This window comes from Rhinolophus sinicus, chromosome 1 (genome assembly GCF_057876585.1).
Source record: "Rhinolophus sinicus isolate RSI-liver-muscle chromosome 1, RSI-T2T, whole genome shotgun sequence".
NCBI lineage: Eukaryota > Metazoa > Chordata > Mammalia > Chiroptera > Rhinolophidae > Rhinolophus > Rhinolophus sinicus.
Genome location: NC_142501.1, coordinates 202,389,933 through 202,407,640, shown reverse-complemented (window position 1 = coordinate 202,407,640; position 17,708 = coordinate 202,389,933). Strand labels below are relative to the sequence as shown.

Below are 17,708 nucleotides of genomic sequence, written 5' to 3'. Positions count from 1 at the left end.
CACCACGCTCTGGTCTTAAGAAGCATCAGGAGAGAGGATGTGGATAAATCCGTCCAATATGCCTCCACATCATTGGAAAATGGCTCTGTTTTCATCAGCTGTGCAGCCATGGTTAGTAGCATCAGCCTTCTTCGTGAGCATCAGTTATCTTAGAATTTTATTGACAATTTTAACATCATTGTTACTTTAATGTATTTGATTTTTCAACTCTCTGCTATGTGGTAGTGTCAACCTCAAACTAGATGAGCGTTTTCTGTTTTCACTGGCATTTCTCCTTGTGTATTTATATCATACTTGTTAAGGCTAATATTACTGTGTGCTCATGGAATTGTATCTGAACTCTGAAAGAAAAATAATAATCCATTTCATGAGATGAGTGATTTTTACTAACTTCTCATTCCAACTCAAAGAATGCTTTTTTCCCCGTGATTAAAATGTATTTCTCAATTAAATTAAAATGCAAATATAGACAGTCTGTGTTTATGGTTATAATAGAATTATTTAAAGAAGGTTTTAAATCACCCTGCTGTTAATATTTCATGCAGGAACTGTTGGTTTTATTGTTGGTCCAGTACTGCCATGTTCCATTTTCAAAATTACTTTAAGTGCTATGAAATCTTAATCATACTGCCCAGGTTTTATCAGTTTTTGCCCTCTCTTCTCTAGGACATCAAAATGGACTGCTTTCCTATTTACTTCATAAGTTATGTTGGTGATGTTTGAGATATATCAAGTATTAAAACTTTAGAACCCCTTGCAATTGAGTTATGAACAATTCGCTATTTGTTGTAAATAAATATTTTATTATACAGAATTGAATCAACTCTTAAATTTCAGAGGACCATATTTTATAATTTATTATGAAATTAAAGCTCTGGAAATATACTTCAAGAAACCATTTAGTCCAACCTTTTAATTTATATTAGAAATATAAAATGTCTGTATTAGAAATTGCATCTAATGCTTTTCATTATGATCCTTTCAGTATTTTTTAGAAAAGTTCTATCACTTCTCAAAGAAATTGATCAAAATAAATTATAAATACTTTATAGCTTTATCTTTTTCTTTTTTGTTATTTTTTAGTGATCTCAGTGAAAACCAAATTCAGGCAATTCCAAGGAAGGCTTTCCGTGGAGCAGTTGACATTAAAAATTTGTAAGTATTTTTTTTCTTAAAAGTTAAATTTATGTTGCATTGTCACAAAAAATAATGAAAGCCCTATGTATCTTTATGTTTGCTTAGGAGAACTTGTAACAATAAGTTTTATATTGTTTGCACAAGCTACCTGAAGAGATTCTCATTTAGAAGATGTCTTGAATCTGAACTTATTACCAAATTCATTCTTCAAACCTTGTGATTAATCTTGTTAAATCTAAAGAAGTGATTTGATTAAAAGCTATTTACAATGTATTTTCTGCCCTTTTACTGTCAGCTTACCTCAGTAACTCCTTTTTCAGTTGTTATCGGGTATTTATTAGATATGCAGAATTTAAGCTATTTTTTCTGGAAAGAGTAGATAATATTTTCTTCTTGAACAAACCTGTAGCCTAGAGCTACAGCTTTTGAAAATAGCTTTTAGATCACTATTTTCATTAAATGCCAAAAGTGTGAAAATAGGAAAATTATGCCTTTCCCTTTCTGTGAATATTTTTCTTACATCTTTTCCCCCTCATATCTTTATGAAAGGATATTTGTGTAACCTTCTTTAAAAAGAGAGAAAAAAAGAAGAAAAAGAAAACTGCGTTTCTGTATTTTCCCTTGATAAATCTTTAATAGGGTGTCTTGTGTAGAAGTGTTTTTTGTAAGTGTACATAGCTCTGAAGGTACGTATCAGATTTAAGATTTCAGTGACAATCCTAATATTGTCAATATACATCTTTATAATTTTTCAAACATCATATTAGCCTTTGAAAATGATGGTTTTGATTGATTGTGAATGCTAGGACATAAAATGTTTTCCTTAACCTTTATATTAGTTTGAAATGTAGGGGGAGAAAAGCCCCTGGGTGCTGAGATTAACTATCAGGAATTCAATATTTCTTAGCCTAGTAATACATAGGGCAAGGCCTTTTTCAAGAATTAACTTATATTCAGGATTCGCCATGGTGGGATCCAACACTATTTTTCCAGTAGCAAGAGTGAGACAGATGTTTTCCCTTGTCAAAGAAGATGACTGTTTGTAAAGCTACAAGTTCTGGCCTCTACATCGTCTCTTCAGTGTAAATGGCTTTTGTTTTAAATTTGTACTTTTTAAATGTACAAGTCAAGACGGAAACATACAGGCTTATGGTTATAGCCATGTGCAGCCGTTAAAATCCTGGCTCTAGGTTTTTATGAGTGTTTACATGTTCAAAGGATCTTGCTTTCTTTTTATCTTTAGCTAGGGTTTGGGGAAGTCTTCAGGTAGATTTAGTGATGTAGAGTGTTCAGAATTGCCTGTGTATATTGCGTTTGGCCAGAACAATATAAAAATCCTATGTAGCGCCTACTCACGTTGCCTATATGTCACTGCAAAAGGATACTAATGGCTACAGTTTACCACCCTTTGGGAATGCACTTACAATCTTGCCATAGTATTATCTCTAAATCCTTAAAACAGGTGGCTTTTACTTCTTAGGAAAGATATTCACGGAATCTAAGCCTGTATGTAATCCTTCTGCCATATTGAAGGATACATTTGGGAATGGGATACCGGTCATGGAAGGATTCTTCATTATGTCCTCTTCATTTATCCTTCAAAATGTGATTTTAAAAGTTTAGAGATCAAAAGAACAGTGAGATCTTAGCCAGTGTGCTGTGAGGAATGCAATGCTGATTTAGCAGGATTTAAAAAAATATTTTCCCTACATGCATCATTTCCCCCAAATTTAAGGCAGTTATTAATATTACATATACAGTGAGATGAGTTTAGGATTGTAGTCTCAGAATCTTTTGCTATTCATTGGATTTGTAGACATGACAAGTCAGTAAACTTCATTAAGCCCTAGTTTTCACTTTTATAAGTAAAAATAACAACTTTTGTGGGTTTGTTATGCTTATTAGGGAAAGACGATATGTGAAAGACCCTTTAAAATGCTATGAAATAGAATGTCTTATTTCATTCTGCATGTAGTCACTAATCAACTGATAGAAGCTAGTCTTGAAAATGGTAGAATAAAAAGACAGGAAAGTTGGGACATAGTGTGATTTGCAATATTAGGAATGGGTAAGATTGACCCGTGGCTATTTTGGGCCAGGTAGACATGGAGCTACAAAATGAAAAAAGAAACTATATCAGAAAGCACTAAATGCATATACACAAGACCCTGATTTATAAACAAGACATTAAGTGTCATAGGTACTGAGGAAAGAAAGCCATAAAGGGATTGCTTAAGTGATCGGGCAATGCTGTAGGAAAGAGTTCCTGAAAGAAAATGTAAAGGCATCTTTGAGGACGTTGGTTTGTATTTGTATTGGCAAGTAGTGGTAAGGTGGGATTGAGGAAGTCAGAATTTATTAGAGAAGCTGTACAAAGTTAGAATTTATCCCCACTATTTTTATTGCCTTCCATGTAACAATGGGAAAGAACATTAGAGCCACATTGAAAGACCACAATGCATTTGAAGGCTTGTTTAATTTATTAGAATCAGAGCTCCAATCTTATAGAAATTTACAGGGAAAAGGCATTTTTCTGTAATTAAAAAAATAATTCAAACTACATTGTTCACAAAATAGTCCAATTTCATTGGGCTTTGTCTGAAGTTAGTTTTCTCATTAAAAGTTAAAAATGATATCTGGTAAAACATATTCGGTCGGAGGGTAAATTTCAATTCGTATCATTATTAAACTGTCAACCATAAGTCAAGTAATGACTCCATAAAAATCCACAAATACTAGAATTATTAATATTCAGTGTGGGAAGGAGAGGTTCAGTGCTTTGTCCTGTTTATCATTCCAGGGTATGCACTTACAATCTGGACAATCCTGCGTGGTACCATGATGGCTACTGTTCTAAATTTAGGAGTAAAAGAGGGAAAAAAAGAAGGCTGGGCTAGAGGAATATGGGCAGTAGTTGCATCGAGACAATATTTTATTGAGCACTAAAAACCCAGTCTGATGCACTGTAGCAAGCTTATTGGATTTACCTCGTTCAGGCCTTAATCAGAGCTAACTCCAGTTATCAGAAGATTTCCATGGGAAGCACTTGCTTTAATCTCGTGGATTGGCTAAATATGCTCAAGGCAGCATCCTGACAACATGAAACTGATGCTGTGGAAATTTTGCAAATTAGCAGCTCTTATTCCTCTCCCTCCAGGCAAACCACACTAAAGCTATGCTAGGCAGATGGACATTTATCTTGCTCTTAAATATCTCCAGGGAGGATGTCCCATAACTTTTTTGTTTTTCTCTATTAATTTCTTAACCAGATTAAAACGCTTTATATTTTATTGTGTTACCTAATTTTCTGCAGCTGCAACTGAAACCACTTTCTTCTTCCTGACATTTTAGATGGTGAGATTTGAGAATAACAAGATCACATTAAAATATCAACTAAATTATAGTGTTTATAATTGTCACTGGCAGCACTTTTCCATAGGATTTGCATCTGTGTTTTTAAACTCCCCAATCAAGTATGAATTAAAGTATTGATACCATATCATTACCCACTGATGCCTCACCAAAATGATAGTCAACGTTTATACTGTTTTTCTTTATAAACTTTGTGTATGTATATTTAATATATTTAACATTGATGTAGCAAAGCCTTTTCTGCCTCCTGATCAAATCTTGAACAAAGACATGTTCTACTGTTTTCATTTATTTATTTTTTATCAAGGATCTATGAGGTGTTTCCATTTAATTGAATAATTTAGGAGAATATTCAAATTAAACCTTGCTTTATTACTGAGACTTGCAAGCTTATTCTCTAAGCAAGTACTTTATGAGTATAAAAATCCTCCAAAAGTCACTTGTACTTATGAGAAACCATTCCTACTTATAGTTATCCCAGGATTTAAATGAAAAAAAAAGTATGAATAAATGATCTTAAAAATTAAGTAGATTGCTAGTTGTTATTCACAGCACAAAAGCAAACTCGAGAAACCATTAGTTTCTTTGTGAGTTCGAGGCAGATACTTAAAATAATTAAATTTCAACACGCATTATTTAAGATATACTGTGTAATATAAATCACACCTGCTTTTTTTTTCTAATTTCATTTTGCAGCACACCCTCAGAATGTACTCCGTGTTCCAGTCAACCTTTACTTTTTACTGTTCATAAATAAATACACTCCTTCGCTTGCATTTTTGAGAATCCATTAATCCTACATCTATTATGAGCCTTACCATCGTTTCCTAGGAAAACTGCCTCTTGGTAAAAAAATAACTTAGGGAAAATATTTATATTTTTCTTTTCTTTTCTTTTACATACATTAATTTATAGACAAGGGTTTAAGTTACAAGATGATCTAGCTTGGTTCTCCTTGACTAAGTCATGGTATCGTTTGGCTAGCAATTATGTATGACATGACTTTTTAGGAAACAAATCAACCGATTTGGGATGCAATGATTATTATCAATAAGGAGATTTGGCAAACAGGAGAGTTTATCTGTTGTGATTACATATTTTCCATGTAAATGCAAGACTTACTTTCACTTTGTCATATAAAATAAGTCATAATTGCAAAATGTCTACTGTAATCAACTAGTTTTCATGTTTAGATTATTACATTTTTGTAATACTTACATACTTATTACATACTGACCATAAAAATAAAATCAATTGATACCAAACTTAAATTGTAACTTTTAAGGCCCCCAGCTCTTTCCTAGAGTGTTTTCAATAAGTTGAGGCTGGAGAGACTTTGAAGGGGAAGTTGGTTCCTCAGTCAAGGGGCCTGCTATCCTTAGTGTTGGATTAAAGATCAGTGGGACATAGACCCCTCTGAACAAACCTGTAGAGATAATTCTTCATTTAGATAGAGAGTAAATTAAGTTGAGTTTCATATTTTGAAGGCGAAAGCTCCCCTTAACACCCTGAAGGCTATGTAGACGTAAGGGATAACCAGTGGCTGCCTGCGTACTTGAATGTAAAATAGATCAGTGGCAGATGCCACTCGAAAGTACCTTGGGAACTGTCCGTGGTCCTGTAAGTTGCCTGGTTTGCACTCACTCTAAAAGCACACTGAATTGTGATCATCTCCAACAGCTGTGGTCAAGTTTGCTGCCAATAACCTCTCCAACTTTGCATTTTGCTTTGTCTCCCTGGTGCCTTAGCATTTTTTTCTTCAATGATGGCATTCTCTCAGGTAAAAGTGAATCTATATAATATATCTTCATAAACATTTTCGGAAACAAAACAAATAAAACACAAGAACAACGGACTGAGTCATTGGGAATCCAATTCATATATGTATAAAGTAGGAATTGGCATGATTTTGTTGTGGCTGCCATGTTGTCCTCGAAACAGGACAAATCTTTAGGTTACTTGCTTCCCCAGCACTGAGCAGCCTCACTTTGCTCCTCTGTACAGTAGTCTGCTAATTGAATTTTGATCTCCAGTTTATGATCTCATTAGATAATTTTAACACTGCAGACAGATTTGTTTGCACCAAGTGTTGCTCACTCCATAACTACCTGGTTCAAATCATTCAGTTTATTCTAAAAGAACACTTTCTTATTGGTGTTATGGCAAACTTAGGGATACAGCAGAATAGTTCTATATTCCTATAGGGTCAGTGAGGATATAGACTTTTCCCTGAGAAAGCAGTGACTTTTATTGAATGCAAAACATCTAGTCTCATTAGATATTCTGACTAGTCCTAACATTCTTGCTTCCACCCAGGTTTTTAGCCCCTCTCTCCCTGAATTTGCACACAAGCTCTTTGCTCAAGCCTGAATGGTCTTACGCTTGTGAACATTTACTGTGAACATTGTAAAGCCTCTGTTTACAACTGTTCTTGGATTGACTCTCTGTCCACCGTAGCCATTTTTTCCTACCTTTCTGGATTCTACCTATTTTTTTAAGGCTCAGTTTTTTTTCCCCCACCCTCACACATGACTGCTTCAGCCTAAGAATCTCTTCCTTCTCTGAATTTTTGTATCACTCTTCATCTGCTGGCTTCTTCCTTGAAACTTGGCCATCAGAGATTTGAAACCCCAATTTGCAGAATGAATGGCTCCTGAATGTGTTTCCCTAGCCACTTGTGTATTGAGTGGCGGCTTCATTTATGAATAGATTTAAATTTGAATCAAGATTTCACCAACTATTTACTACCTTCTTTGAATAAGTTACTGGAATTCTGTTAGCCTCATTTTCTCATTTATAAAATCAAGATGATAATACTTTTTACTCAAGTGAGGAACTGTGAGATGGCATATATACAGACTCTGTAATTGCTATGCATTCAATAAACACCGTTGTTGGACATCTGCTGCTGTCCAAAACATCCATGGGGACATGAGGTTCATGCCAATTGGTCCTTGATATTTGATCCTGTTCAAAATGTCTGTGCTTAGAAAACATCCCTGGGTTCACATAGCCCATAATGTTAATTCTACTTTTGGTTTATAGGATTAATACATAAAAACACTGCATGTTTCGTTGGCCCAATCATCCCATTGAGCTTCTATTTCAGTAATAACCCTTCTCGGCTCAGTAGCCTAGCTGATGGGGTTAGGTAGATGAGTCTGCTTGGATGTCTCTGTGGATGTTTTGAACCAGATCGCATGTCCAGTAATTATAATTGTTAGCAATTATTGTCAGTTTCAGTTTCTATCACATTCAATTACTTTACTTAGAGTTACTAGAACATGAAGGTCAACTTAGTTGTCTTTCCTCCACTTTCTATTACCACTTCTCTTAGAGTTACCTTTTGTTTCTTCCCAATAAATTATCAAGTGGATGTAACTTTATACCATAGGTTATTCTAATAAAAACTGAAATTCTTTATTCCTATGAGAAAAACAAAAAGTTGCTGGAAAGTTTGCAAAAGGGTTAAATTCTCCAATAACATAAATTATTTTGCGTTCTTCGGAAAAGTCCTTGCATTGGTTGTTTTCTTCACTGCTACCCAGGTTGGCACCGATGTGCTTTTATGCTGAGGGAAATGATATAGTTGCTGAAACTTCTGTCTAGGGTGTTCATTTATATGTGTCAATTTATATTCTTCTGTGCTTCTATTATAACTTAAATCTTGATTACTTCTTAAACAATCGTGATTTGTATAAGATTTATATGTTTGAGCATTCGTATTGTCTTGAGTTTTATACACGCAAGACAAGAAATAGAATAGATCATGCCCATATTTTTCTTTTTCTCATGTTTCATTTATATGTCTTATCAAGTGTATTACCAAATAGCAAAATGTTGTTATTCCCTCATATTGATCGTAATCATTTTGATGCATTGTAAATCACCTAAATTTTTGGAGTTTGCCATCTCACAATAGTACTATGAATATCAACTAAACTTCTATTTCTAGTACCTAAAAAGACAACAACAACAACAAAAAATGGAAAACCAGAGCATAGTCCTAAAAATTTTGTTGAGACATTGAGAGAAACTGCCTAGCTTAGAAATTATTAAAGACTGTTTATATTCAGTATTGTTTCAGAGTTAAGTATAGTTTATGGTGCTCTAATTCTTACAAAAAAATCAACTAGTCATAAGATTTTATCATTTAGATGCTGCAGTGAAATATGAATTTTCTATGGGTAAGGACAAAACCAAGTAAAGTTAATTCAGGGAGATAGGTTTTATATGTTTAACTCAAAGATAGTATGGTATCCAAATTTTGAAAAATTAAGAAAGGAAATCCCTGGAAAAAACCTAAAAGTAACAGAATGCAATGTTTCGAACTGTATTTCAAGATGCCAAGTCAGCAAATTTTTTTTCTCACCATTTTGTCATTTAATATATCTATTTTAAAAACTTATATTAGCAATATTACATAGTGTCTCTCATACCGAGAATTGATCAGAATGTGAAACTAGGCTAAATTATTTTTAGTGTTAAAAAAAACAGATCCGCTTTAGCTATTTTACGCGTGTGAGGCTTGGAGGGGAACATCTCTTAATAAAGACACACTGCATCCTCTAAGACTGAACTTGCCAGTAGGAGGAAAAATGAAAACGGGTGGTCTAGAGTTATTTTAGCTCATCAGAGCAGTTATCACTGAAAAGAGAATCAGTGAAGGTTAATGCTGACAGAGATCTTGAAGACGCTCTACTCTTTTTAATATTGTCGTTGTCATGAAATTAGAGATAGAGCAGTTGCTTCAAAATACACTTACAAACGAGGACAGTGGAGGATCCGATGGAGCGGCGATCTGGAACTTGAACAGAAGGAGGCTTGGAAGTAGAGGATCAGGAGGCGACGGCACAAAAGTCTGGGCTAGGATATGTCTGCTGAAGGTCTGAAAGAAACTCCCGATAATACTACCTGCCTCTACCATTCTTTCTCCCCAGAAAATAAGAAAAGCACTAGCTAGCTTCCCCCACAGAGATGGCCCTCGTGCCAGGAAAGGATTCTGAAGTTGTCTCCTAAGTACCTTGTGCCTTTATCCAGAGACCAACACATTTTTACCCTATGTCTGGCTGAATTGTTGTATCATTACTTTTTGGAGAAGTGGTGGGAAAACAAACAAACAAAAAAACCCACTTGCCTCTTCCGAATTCCTTAACTCAGAATAATTTCATGGCACAATTGGAAATCACATCTAAACAGGATCAGCCTGTCACTAAATGCATGGCTGAGAACAGATCCTTTCCTGTTTACAGAAAGCAGAAGTGCCCAGGGCTTTGAAAGGTAGTGGTGGGAGAAGTGAGCGGCGTGAGAGAAACAAGGTGCAGCAAAATAGTCCAGAAACCCTGAAATTAATTACGCTTTTATATAGTTCTGACACTGTTTATCTTGAACCATATGCAGACAAATGGAGGTTTATGCAGAGAAATTTTCTCATGACTAAGAATGTGGGCACAGCACTTTCTACAAACATTCCTGTGAATAGAACAAAATCCACCAATTGATGAAAAAGTGATTCATTTGGACTTTGATTGTCCTTTCATCCGAGTAACTTTTTCATAAAAGAGCGTTGTTCTCAGAAGATACACGGACTGCAATATGATGGCATTCAGAAAACTTCTAAGGAAAACTTTGGTTCTCTGAGAGCCAAATCTTCTTAATATTTTAGCACCAAAAGGGGGTTAGATTTCTGCTAAGAATCAGAAGCATGTAACCACGAGCAATGTTAAAGACGGGTGAAATTACCGAAGTTTCCGGCAGCATCTCAACTTCTGGTGGTAGACGGAAGGTAATCTGCCTTTCAGCCCTCGTAGGACGAGATTTGCTTGAGTGCTTTCTAGCATGCTGGGGCCTTCCTTTGTGTATAGTATGCATGATTTAAAAGAAGCTGTGTCAGCACTGACTTATCCATTGACAGCTAAGGATATTAAGATGTGGGCAAACATACAGCTCACCCTCTTACAGATTAACCTGGGGACTGCATTAGGCAAATTTGATAGCATTAAAAGATTTTGCCAATTTGTCTGGAAACAATTTCTCTTTTGTAGTGTGTCAAGGGTAACACTTCCTGCCATTGTACTAATTCAAATGGCTTTGATAAATTGTTCAAGAGGTTACAGAATCGTAGTGTAGATATATATTTACCACTTTAAAGTAAGAAAAGATTATTAACTTAATTGTTAAATGAATTTAATCCGTAAAAATCAAAGGTGCTCAAGAACGTAACTGTTTTTCTTGGAACCGCAGCAGCCGTATTCTATCATGAGGCTTTAAACATTTTCTTAGAAAATAAAACTGCACTTCTGCATTGCTTTCCAATACATAGAAATGCTTTAGGTTATTACAGTAGCAGGAATGGTAGCTATTAGTTGGGGAAAGCTTTAGTTTATAAAAGCAATAAAATTGTATCTTCTTTAGGGTTCGCCGTTTTTTCCATCGCATGTCCTAGATTGTATCATTTGCATGACACGAAGGTATTCTCGTGTGCGATTGTGTCCCCTTAGAGACCTTCTTAAAAATGAGATGTATATTTCATGAGACATTCTCTATGTACATAATTCTAAAGTAAGGAATTTGAAGAGGTCCCTCTGGATTAAATCGTTGCACCTTTATTCAGTTGTCTTATGAGAGAAACAGCTCTTCCATGGAAATGTTTAAACAGCTTTTTTTTTTTTTTTTTTAAGAACAGACCCCAGATGTCACTGAGCCCTTTCGGTGAATTCTAAACTTGAAACAAGGGCAAGATTCATTGGTGTGATGATCACAGTCTTAGCCCCGTACCTCTGCTTTTAGAGCAAACAACTCCTCTGACTATTTCATCAGACATTCCGTTTTCCATCTCAAGTGAAGCATTAAAATACTTTTTTCTTTACTATAATAATAATAATAATAACGTGAAGCATCAAGCAACTAGATTTAAACAACTGCTTATTTGTAAAAAAAAAAAAAAAAATACAGATAGGATTTAGTACTTTGCTAGCTTGTTTTAACCAAGTAAATTCCTTCATATGAATAGGAAATTTTGATTCCAAAATCAAATGGCAGGGAAAAGCAGACTTAACTAAGTTTGGAACAGTCCTTCCCCCCCCCCCCCATCTTTGAATTTTAACAAATGAGTACTTAAATGAGTGTTGCAGAAAAAAGATTCATTTGTTTGGATTTTGTGTTATTTTGAAGGAGCTGATACAGCTTTTAAACTTTTTACCACGGATTTCGGTAGGGTTTTTCCTTTTAAATTAAATTTATTGGGATGACATTGGTTAGTAAAATTATATAGGTTTCAACTATGTAATTGTGTAATACATCATCTATATATTTAGGTGTTTTAATGATGTTGCTGCAGTATATATTTTGTAGTATTTTGAGCTGAAATTAGCATCTTTGAGAAAATAAAAAAAAAAATTAACACTTTAAAAACTTATTTTCTGGAGGGTGGTATAATTCAGGAAGTTCCTTAACTGAAAAATGTGCCATATGTACGGTGCAGAGAATCCGGGTATAAACAATGCAAATTATAGAAGAATGAAGCTTAATACAGAACAACTTCTAGCTTTCTAAAGTGTATCATTCGTTGGGAATAGCAGGGAGATATATGGGACCTCCTTTCTCTTTCTTGATTTGGAGTTCTCGAAGGAAAACTGCTTTTAAAAGGAGAAAACCTAAAAGTAGTCTTGCTCTTTCTTGCCAAGGATAGTGAAATTAACATGCAGCTGGGCTTCTCTGATAAATGGATTCTGTTAGGTCACTGAGGGGGTGCATGTGACATTAAGTGATTTACAGTCCTTTACCTTAATGAAATTGTTTCAGCAAGATGACGCTGAAAGCTCTTAATGGATAGCTTTTCTTGATGTAATGAAATTGCATTCCTATGGCATTTAATATAAGGTGCAGTTATTATTTACAGGAGCTTTCCAAGGGCTGCTATTTGCACAGACAGTTCAGAACAAAAAGAGATTTCAGTGGCGGCACTGAGGCCAGAATGGCTTGTGACATTCTTAAGCAGATGAGTGTGTTTGTGAGAGCATTTCAGCTAGTGCAGCCAGGGCTTCCTAGACCCTTCAGGAGATTTCCTTTCCCTTAACCCTGCCAGTCTTCCGCCTTTTACATATATTCTTCTAATCTATTTAACAGGCAGCTGGATTACAACCAGATCAGCTGTATTGAAGATGGGGCATTTAGGGCTCTCCGGGACCTGGAAGTGCTGTAAGTACAGTGTATTTCTCTCACTCTTCTCATGGGAGCTTTGTGTCTGGGGAGTGCTAATGTGGAAGCTTATCTGCTAACCTAGTGGCAAAATGGTCTCCTAAAGAGATACCTTAAATAACTCGTGGTGAAGGCAGAGAAGAGTGCAAATGTGTTTGTGTGTAGAACCTCGCATAGCCTATCTATAGGTTTAGGTAAAATTGTCTATTTAATAAGGGCACTCACATGTTTACACACATGTTGTCCTTGAAGTGTTTCTTCTTATAGTAAAATATTCTTATTCACAGGATTGGTGAGAATTCCTAGAATTGCTAAATACCAAGATAACATCAGTTGTATAGGAAAAATTACAACAACAAAAATTAGCTTAGTAGCTGATGTGTTTGGTATATTTGGTAGTTGCTATGCAATGGAAAGACGTTTTAAAATTTTAAAATGCCCTTTTCTTAATCAGATAGCATCATCTTTGTGAGGTTGTTTTGAAATCTACTTTCTAATTTTCATAAGCCGCCCATTAGTTCCTTTTTCACCACTGACTTAGTATAAAGCACAACACACGGATTTGACTCATAATTGGCATCCTCTCTCTTTCCTTGCTGGGTAGACATGGCTGATAGAATTGGTTAGAGGCAACTGAGTTATCCCTACAGACCTCTGACTTAGTAATATAACTTTAATGAAATTAATTTTAATAAACATGTTTTAATGAAAACTAGAGTTACGAAAGCCGTTTAAGCCGCCTATATTATTCCAGAATCTTTTTCCAGTCAAAGAGTCACATTTTCATAAATATACTTTCAATTTCTCCCCCAAATAAGATATTTTCTATGCTATTGGTCATCCCTGAAACAATTTATTTAGAAATTGAATTAAATGTGAAGAGGTTTTGAATTTTGAGATTTTTAGTCCATGAAGTAAAAGTTATCCAGAAATCATGAAATTCTAATTTAAAAAAAAGAAGATTCCATTGTTTTATAAATTGAGTTTGAGAAACAGAATGTAATTCTGAAAAAAAGTTTAATGTTTCAACTAGAATGGCTTATTTTAGTCAATTTTCTATACGATTCTGGTTTTAACTGTGTAGAATAATTGAGTAGAATTTCTAGCTGCATGATGTGCTATTATTTTTAAAGTTTATGGAAGAATGAGTTGATTGAGATAAATTATATTATAAGAACATATACTGTTTTCTAATCACATGAGAAGTCACTTTTGTTTCTGTCTTGATAACAGTCTAACTTTTTCTATAGGAAAAAATATTCAAAGTGCTTATCATACACATTTTAGTTATAAGGCCACTTTGTAAATTGTGTTCCAGAGTCCTTTTTAATATGCAAAGCTCACTGACGCTGTTTCAGAATCAGAACAATTAGGATCCAACTATGATTTCATGATAGTAGTCTGATGTCAAAACCATAGTCAGTGCCATGAAACTTTGTATGTGAAGAGACTCCCACAGGTGTTGTTTAATTGAACGGAACTGATCAAGCCAAAAAAATTATTACTCAGTGCTCCTAACTAGGAATATGAATGATACCAGTTTATGGAAATTTTGCTGAGTATTTTGGATGACTTAAAATTCCATAAAGTACTTTGTTATTAAGTAAATGAACTTAAATACTTATTAGATATAGAATAATTCGTATATATAATATTGAGTATATATTGAGTACATAGAGTGTGAGCACTGTGTGTGTGTGTGTGTGTGTGTGTGTGTGTGTGTGTGTATTAGAGAGAGAGAAAGGGAGAGAAAGGGAGGGAGGGGAGGAGAGAGAGAGACAGAGAAAGAAAGGAAGGGAGGGAGAGAGAGCATTCAAATCATAAAAACAGAATCACCTCATACATTTTGATTGTCATGGTAGCAAAATGTCTAAAAAGTGACTTGAGCAGACCCACTATCATAAACACACTAAAGAGTGACATTTTACGGTTCATGGAATTAAAATTAAAAACTAAATTGTTAGAAACTTTTTTGAGGACCTAGTACATAGGTCTCACAGAGATCTATTATGGTCAGAGTTTGTTTGTTTAAAAAAAAATGCTAATTAGCACAAGATACAAGAAAATATAAATTTCTCTCAAAATGACTTAACTATTTTATATTAAAATTTTATAAAGTCAAGTAGACATTTTTTAATGTATGTTAATGTTTAAATTCTCATAATTCATACAACTTTTAGAGAAATCAGTTGATGAAGAATTTAATGCAACATTGGATGAAGCACTGAAAGGTCTGGGATTTATCAAGCCCAAATCTCTTGCCAAATAAATCAGAAGTTCCCCTATTATAAACATTTGGTCAGGAGTCTTTTTTAATACAGTTATCTTCTGAAGGGTTTCAGAAAGAAAGTTCTCTGTTTTGCTTACTTTTACCATTCATAACTCTTTAGGATATATCATCTCATTATGTGGAAATAATGAAGAGGCATTAATTTGCACATCATTTTAAATTTCAGATTCCCTGTGATTTAGATTTTTAGAAATTTTAATTCCATGGGCCACTCATGAATATAGAATATACTGAGGACAAACAGAAGAAGGTGGGAGGAATCATTCCAGGCCATTGATAAAAATTAGTCACGATTGTATGTATATTAAGGTTAAAAGAGTGAATCAAGTTCAAGAAGGAAAAGTTAAGGTAGATGAAAGAAAAGAAGCAGTTTATCACGTGTACATTCATGGCCTTATTGTAGAATTGTGATTGGTAGGAGTTAGAACTTTTTTTATTTCTTAATGTGAAGATACCATCTCAAAAATAACATTGGACACTGAATCCATACCAGTGTTTTCTTTTTCTTTGGACACTAGACTCAGAAATGAAATATAGCCCTTGAGTTGCCAGTTTTGGATAGTTTATTTTCTTTTTCTTTTCTATAGGATGGGTCTAATTTAATTGAATTGAAACAGTGATTCATATCCATTAAATATCAGACTCTTTGCCAAATCTTATGCTTGGCACTAAGGGAATAAGAAAAAATAAATCAATATTGAACTCTGAGAGAGTCTACGTGATTACCAAGACCAACATTTTGTATTTACACACCAGGATGGCCTTTGTATAAGATTATATTCTCCTTGCAAAGAGAAAATCTTGAGGTTGAACATAGAAATAGATTTTCATATAGGAAAAAGTGTTCACAAATAAAGAAGTACAACATATAAATTCTCATTGTTTCAGAATAGGAATGGATCATGACCATAACATATACATGTCATGTCTAATTAACACATATGTATCATTAATTTTTAAATAACCTTATTTCACTAGTTCCACATATTTGCTCTGTCACCAAATATCTGTATCAATGTTGCTTTGCCAGTATCAATACTAAACAAAAATACTAAGATGATTTATTTCTTCAGTTGCCTTATGCAAACTAACATTTTGAGACAAGACCTCAAATTGATAACCACCAGCTTCAGCATTAAATAAAACTCTCTTTTGTTTGGAATAATAAGAAATTATAGTTCAAAATTATTGTGGGTCTGCTGCATGGGAATGACTTCAAAAAATGTTATCCCCAAAGTCACATTTTAGTATACTCTGTACTTTGAAGATTTTCACTGTATAAATTCAGCATAAATTTTGAGGGTGGGAACAGGGGTCATTTGAAAGCAAATCCCTTTGAGAAGTGAAACCTTTTAGTGCAAACATCAGGATATATTTTAATGGCGTTTGAAAAAAAAAATCTCATTTCAATTGGGTACAAGGAAAATGCCACAGGCTTTTAGATAACATGAGCCAGGCAATTCAGTGCATTATAGGTCCTTCATAGCATGGGGATTTTTCCTTATGTGACTTCATCCACATCACTTGGATTAGTTCTTACATCATTCAATACATTGCAAACTGGAAAGTAAAGAGAGTCAGTGTGTGTTCTAGATACATAGCTGTTGTGCCCTACTTTACTGAGAAGTTTAAGTTAATCCCTCAACCTTTGAATACCCACCTCTCACCATTAACAACTGCAGCCGCCAGCTGGCCAAACATGGCCTCACAAATGGCCCTTGCTTAGCCCAAACGGACTTGACCCACAGACTCACTGAAATATTTGAGTTAGTTGCCAGTATTTAAAAATTAGGAGGATTGATCTAAAAAATTTCCATCTCTAGCTTCTCTTTAAAAAAATCAGATTGTTCAGCAGCCTTCCATTATAGATAGAAGAGCAGCCTTCCATTGGAGCTGAATACTAGCTGCTAAAACAGAAAATACCATCACTAGCTTACCAAGGTCCTCCTCGTTCCCAGCTGTCTGTCTCCTCCTCTCCATCTCTTCCCCATTGCATTCCTTTATATTCATCCTGCTTCTCAGGTTTGTTTCCTGTCTAGCCTCTGTAGGCAAGTCAGTTTGCAACCTCTAATTCAAACCTTTCTCCAATATCAAACTTGCCACCTGGGCCACTGAGCCCATCTTTCTTGCCTCTTCAGCAATTTGCTCTGTTAAGTCACCACTCTACTGTAACTTCTATATGCTAGAATAATTTTCCACTTCCATACTATTCTCACATGCCCCTGGGATAACTGTCTTCTCACTTTCTTGTCACAACCAGACTTCTCTGAAGGGGAAAAAAAAGCCTCTTCTTAATCTCACTAAGTTTTTGTAACTTATGTAATTCATCTCACCAGTTGGATTATGTGCTATTTTAAGACAGGTTTTATGCCTGACTTATTTATAATATTCCATATTACCATAAAAATAAGAGCCATGCAGGACATATTAGATGAATGAATGAGTAGTAGTAGAAATAATAATAACAATAAAACTAACAAAGTTTATGTTAGGGAAAAGTAGAAACAGTTTGAACCAAGCAAGAATTCTACTTATTTTCACCATATTTCCTTTGACCATCCATCTTTCTGACTCAATCTTCATGAAACCATGATCACTAATACATATCACTAGAAATAGGACAGGATATGTGGCTGCAACTAAAAACTGTTAGAAAATATTAATTGTTTAATGCACTGCTACATTATGTCACTTCATCCCCACCCAATAC

General features: G+C 34.6%; 1 protein-coding gene across 3 annotated transcripts in view; it reads left to right on the top strand.

Moving 5' to 3' along the window:
- SLIT2 (slit guidance ligand 2) overlaps positions 1–17,708 on the top strand; it is a 331,024-nt gene that overhangs the window by 194,983 nt on the left and 118,333 nt on the right. For all 3 annotated transcript variants that reach the window (XM_074321782.2, XM_019743903.3, XM_019743900.3), the window contains 2 exons: positions 1,084–1,155; positions 12,637–12,708. In XM_074321782.2, the coding sequence (XP_074177883.1) occupies positions 1,084–1,155; positions 12,637–12,708 (144 nt within the window). The remainder of the gene's footprint in view (positions 1–1,083; positions 1,156–12,636; positions 12,709–17,708) is intronic.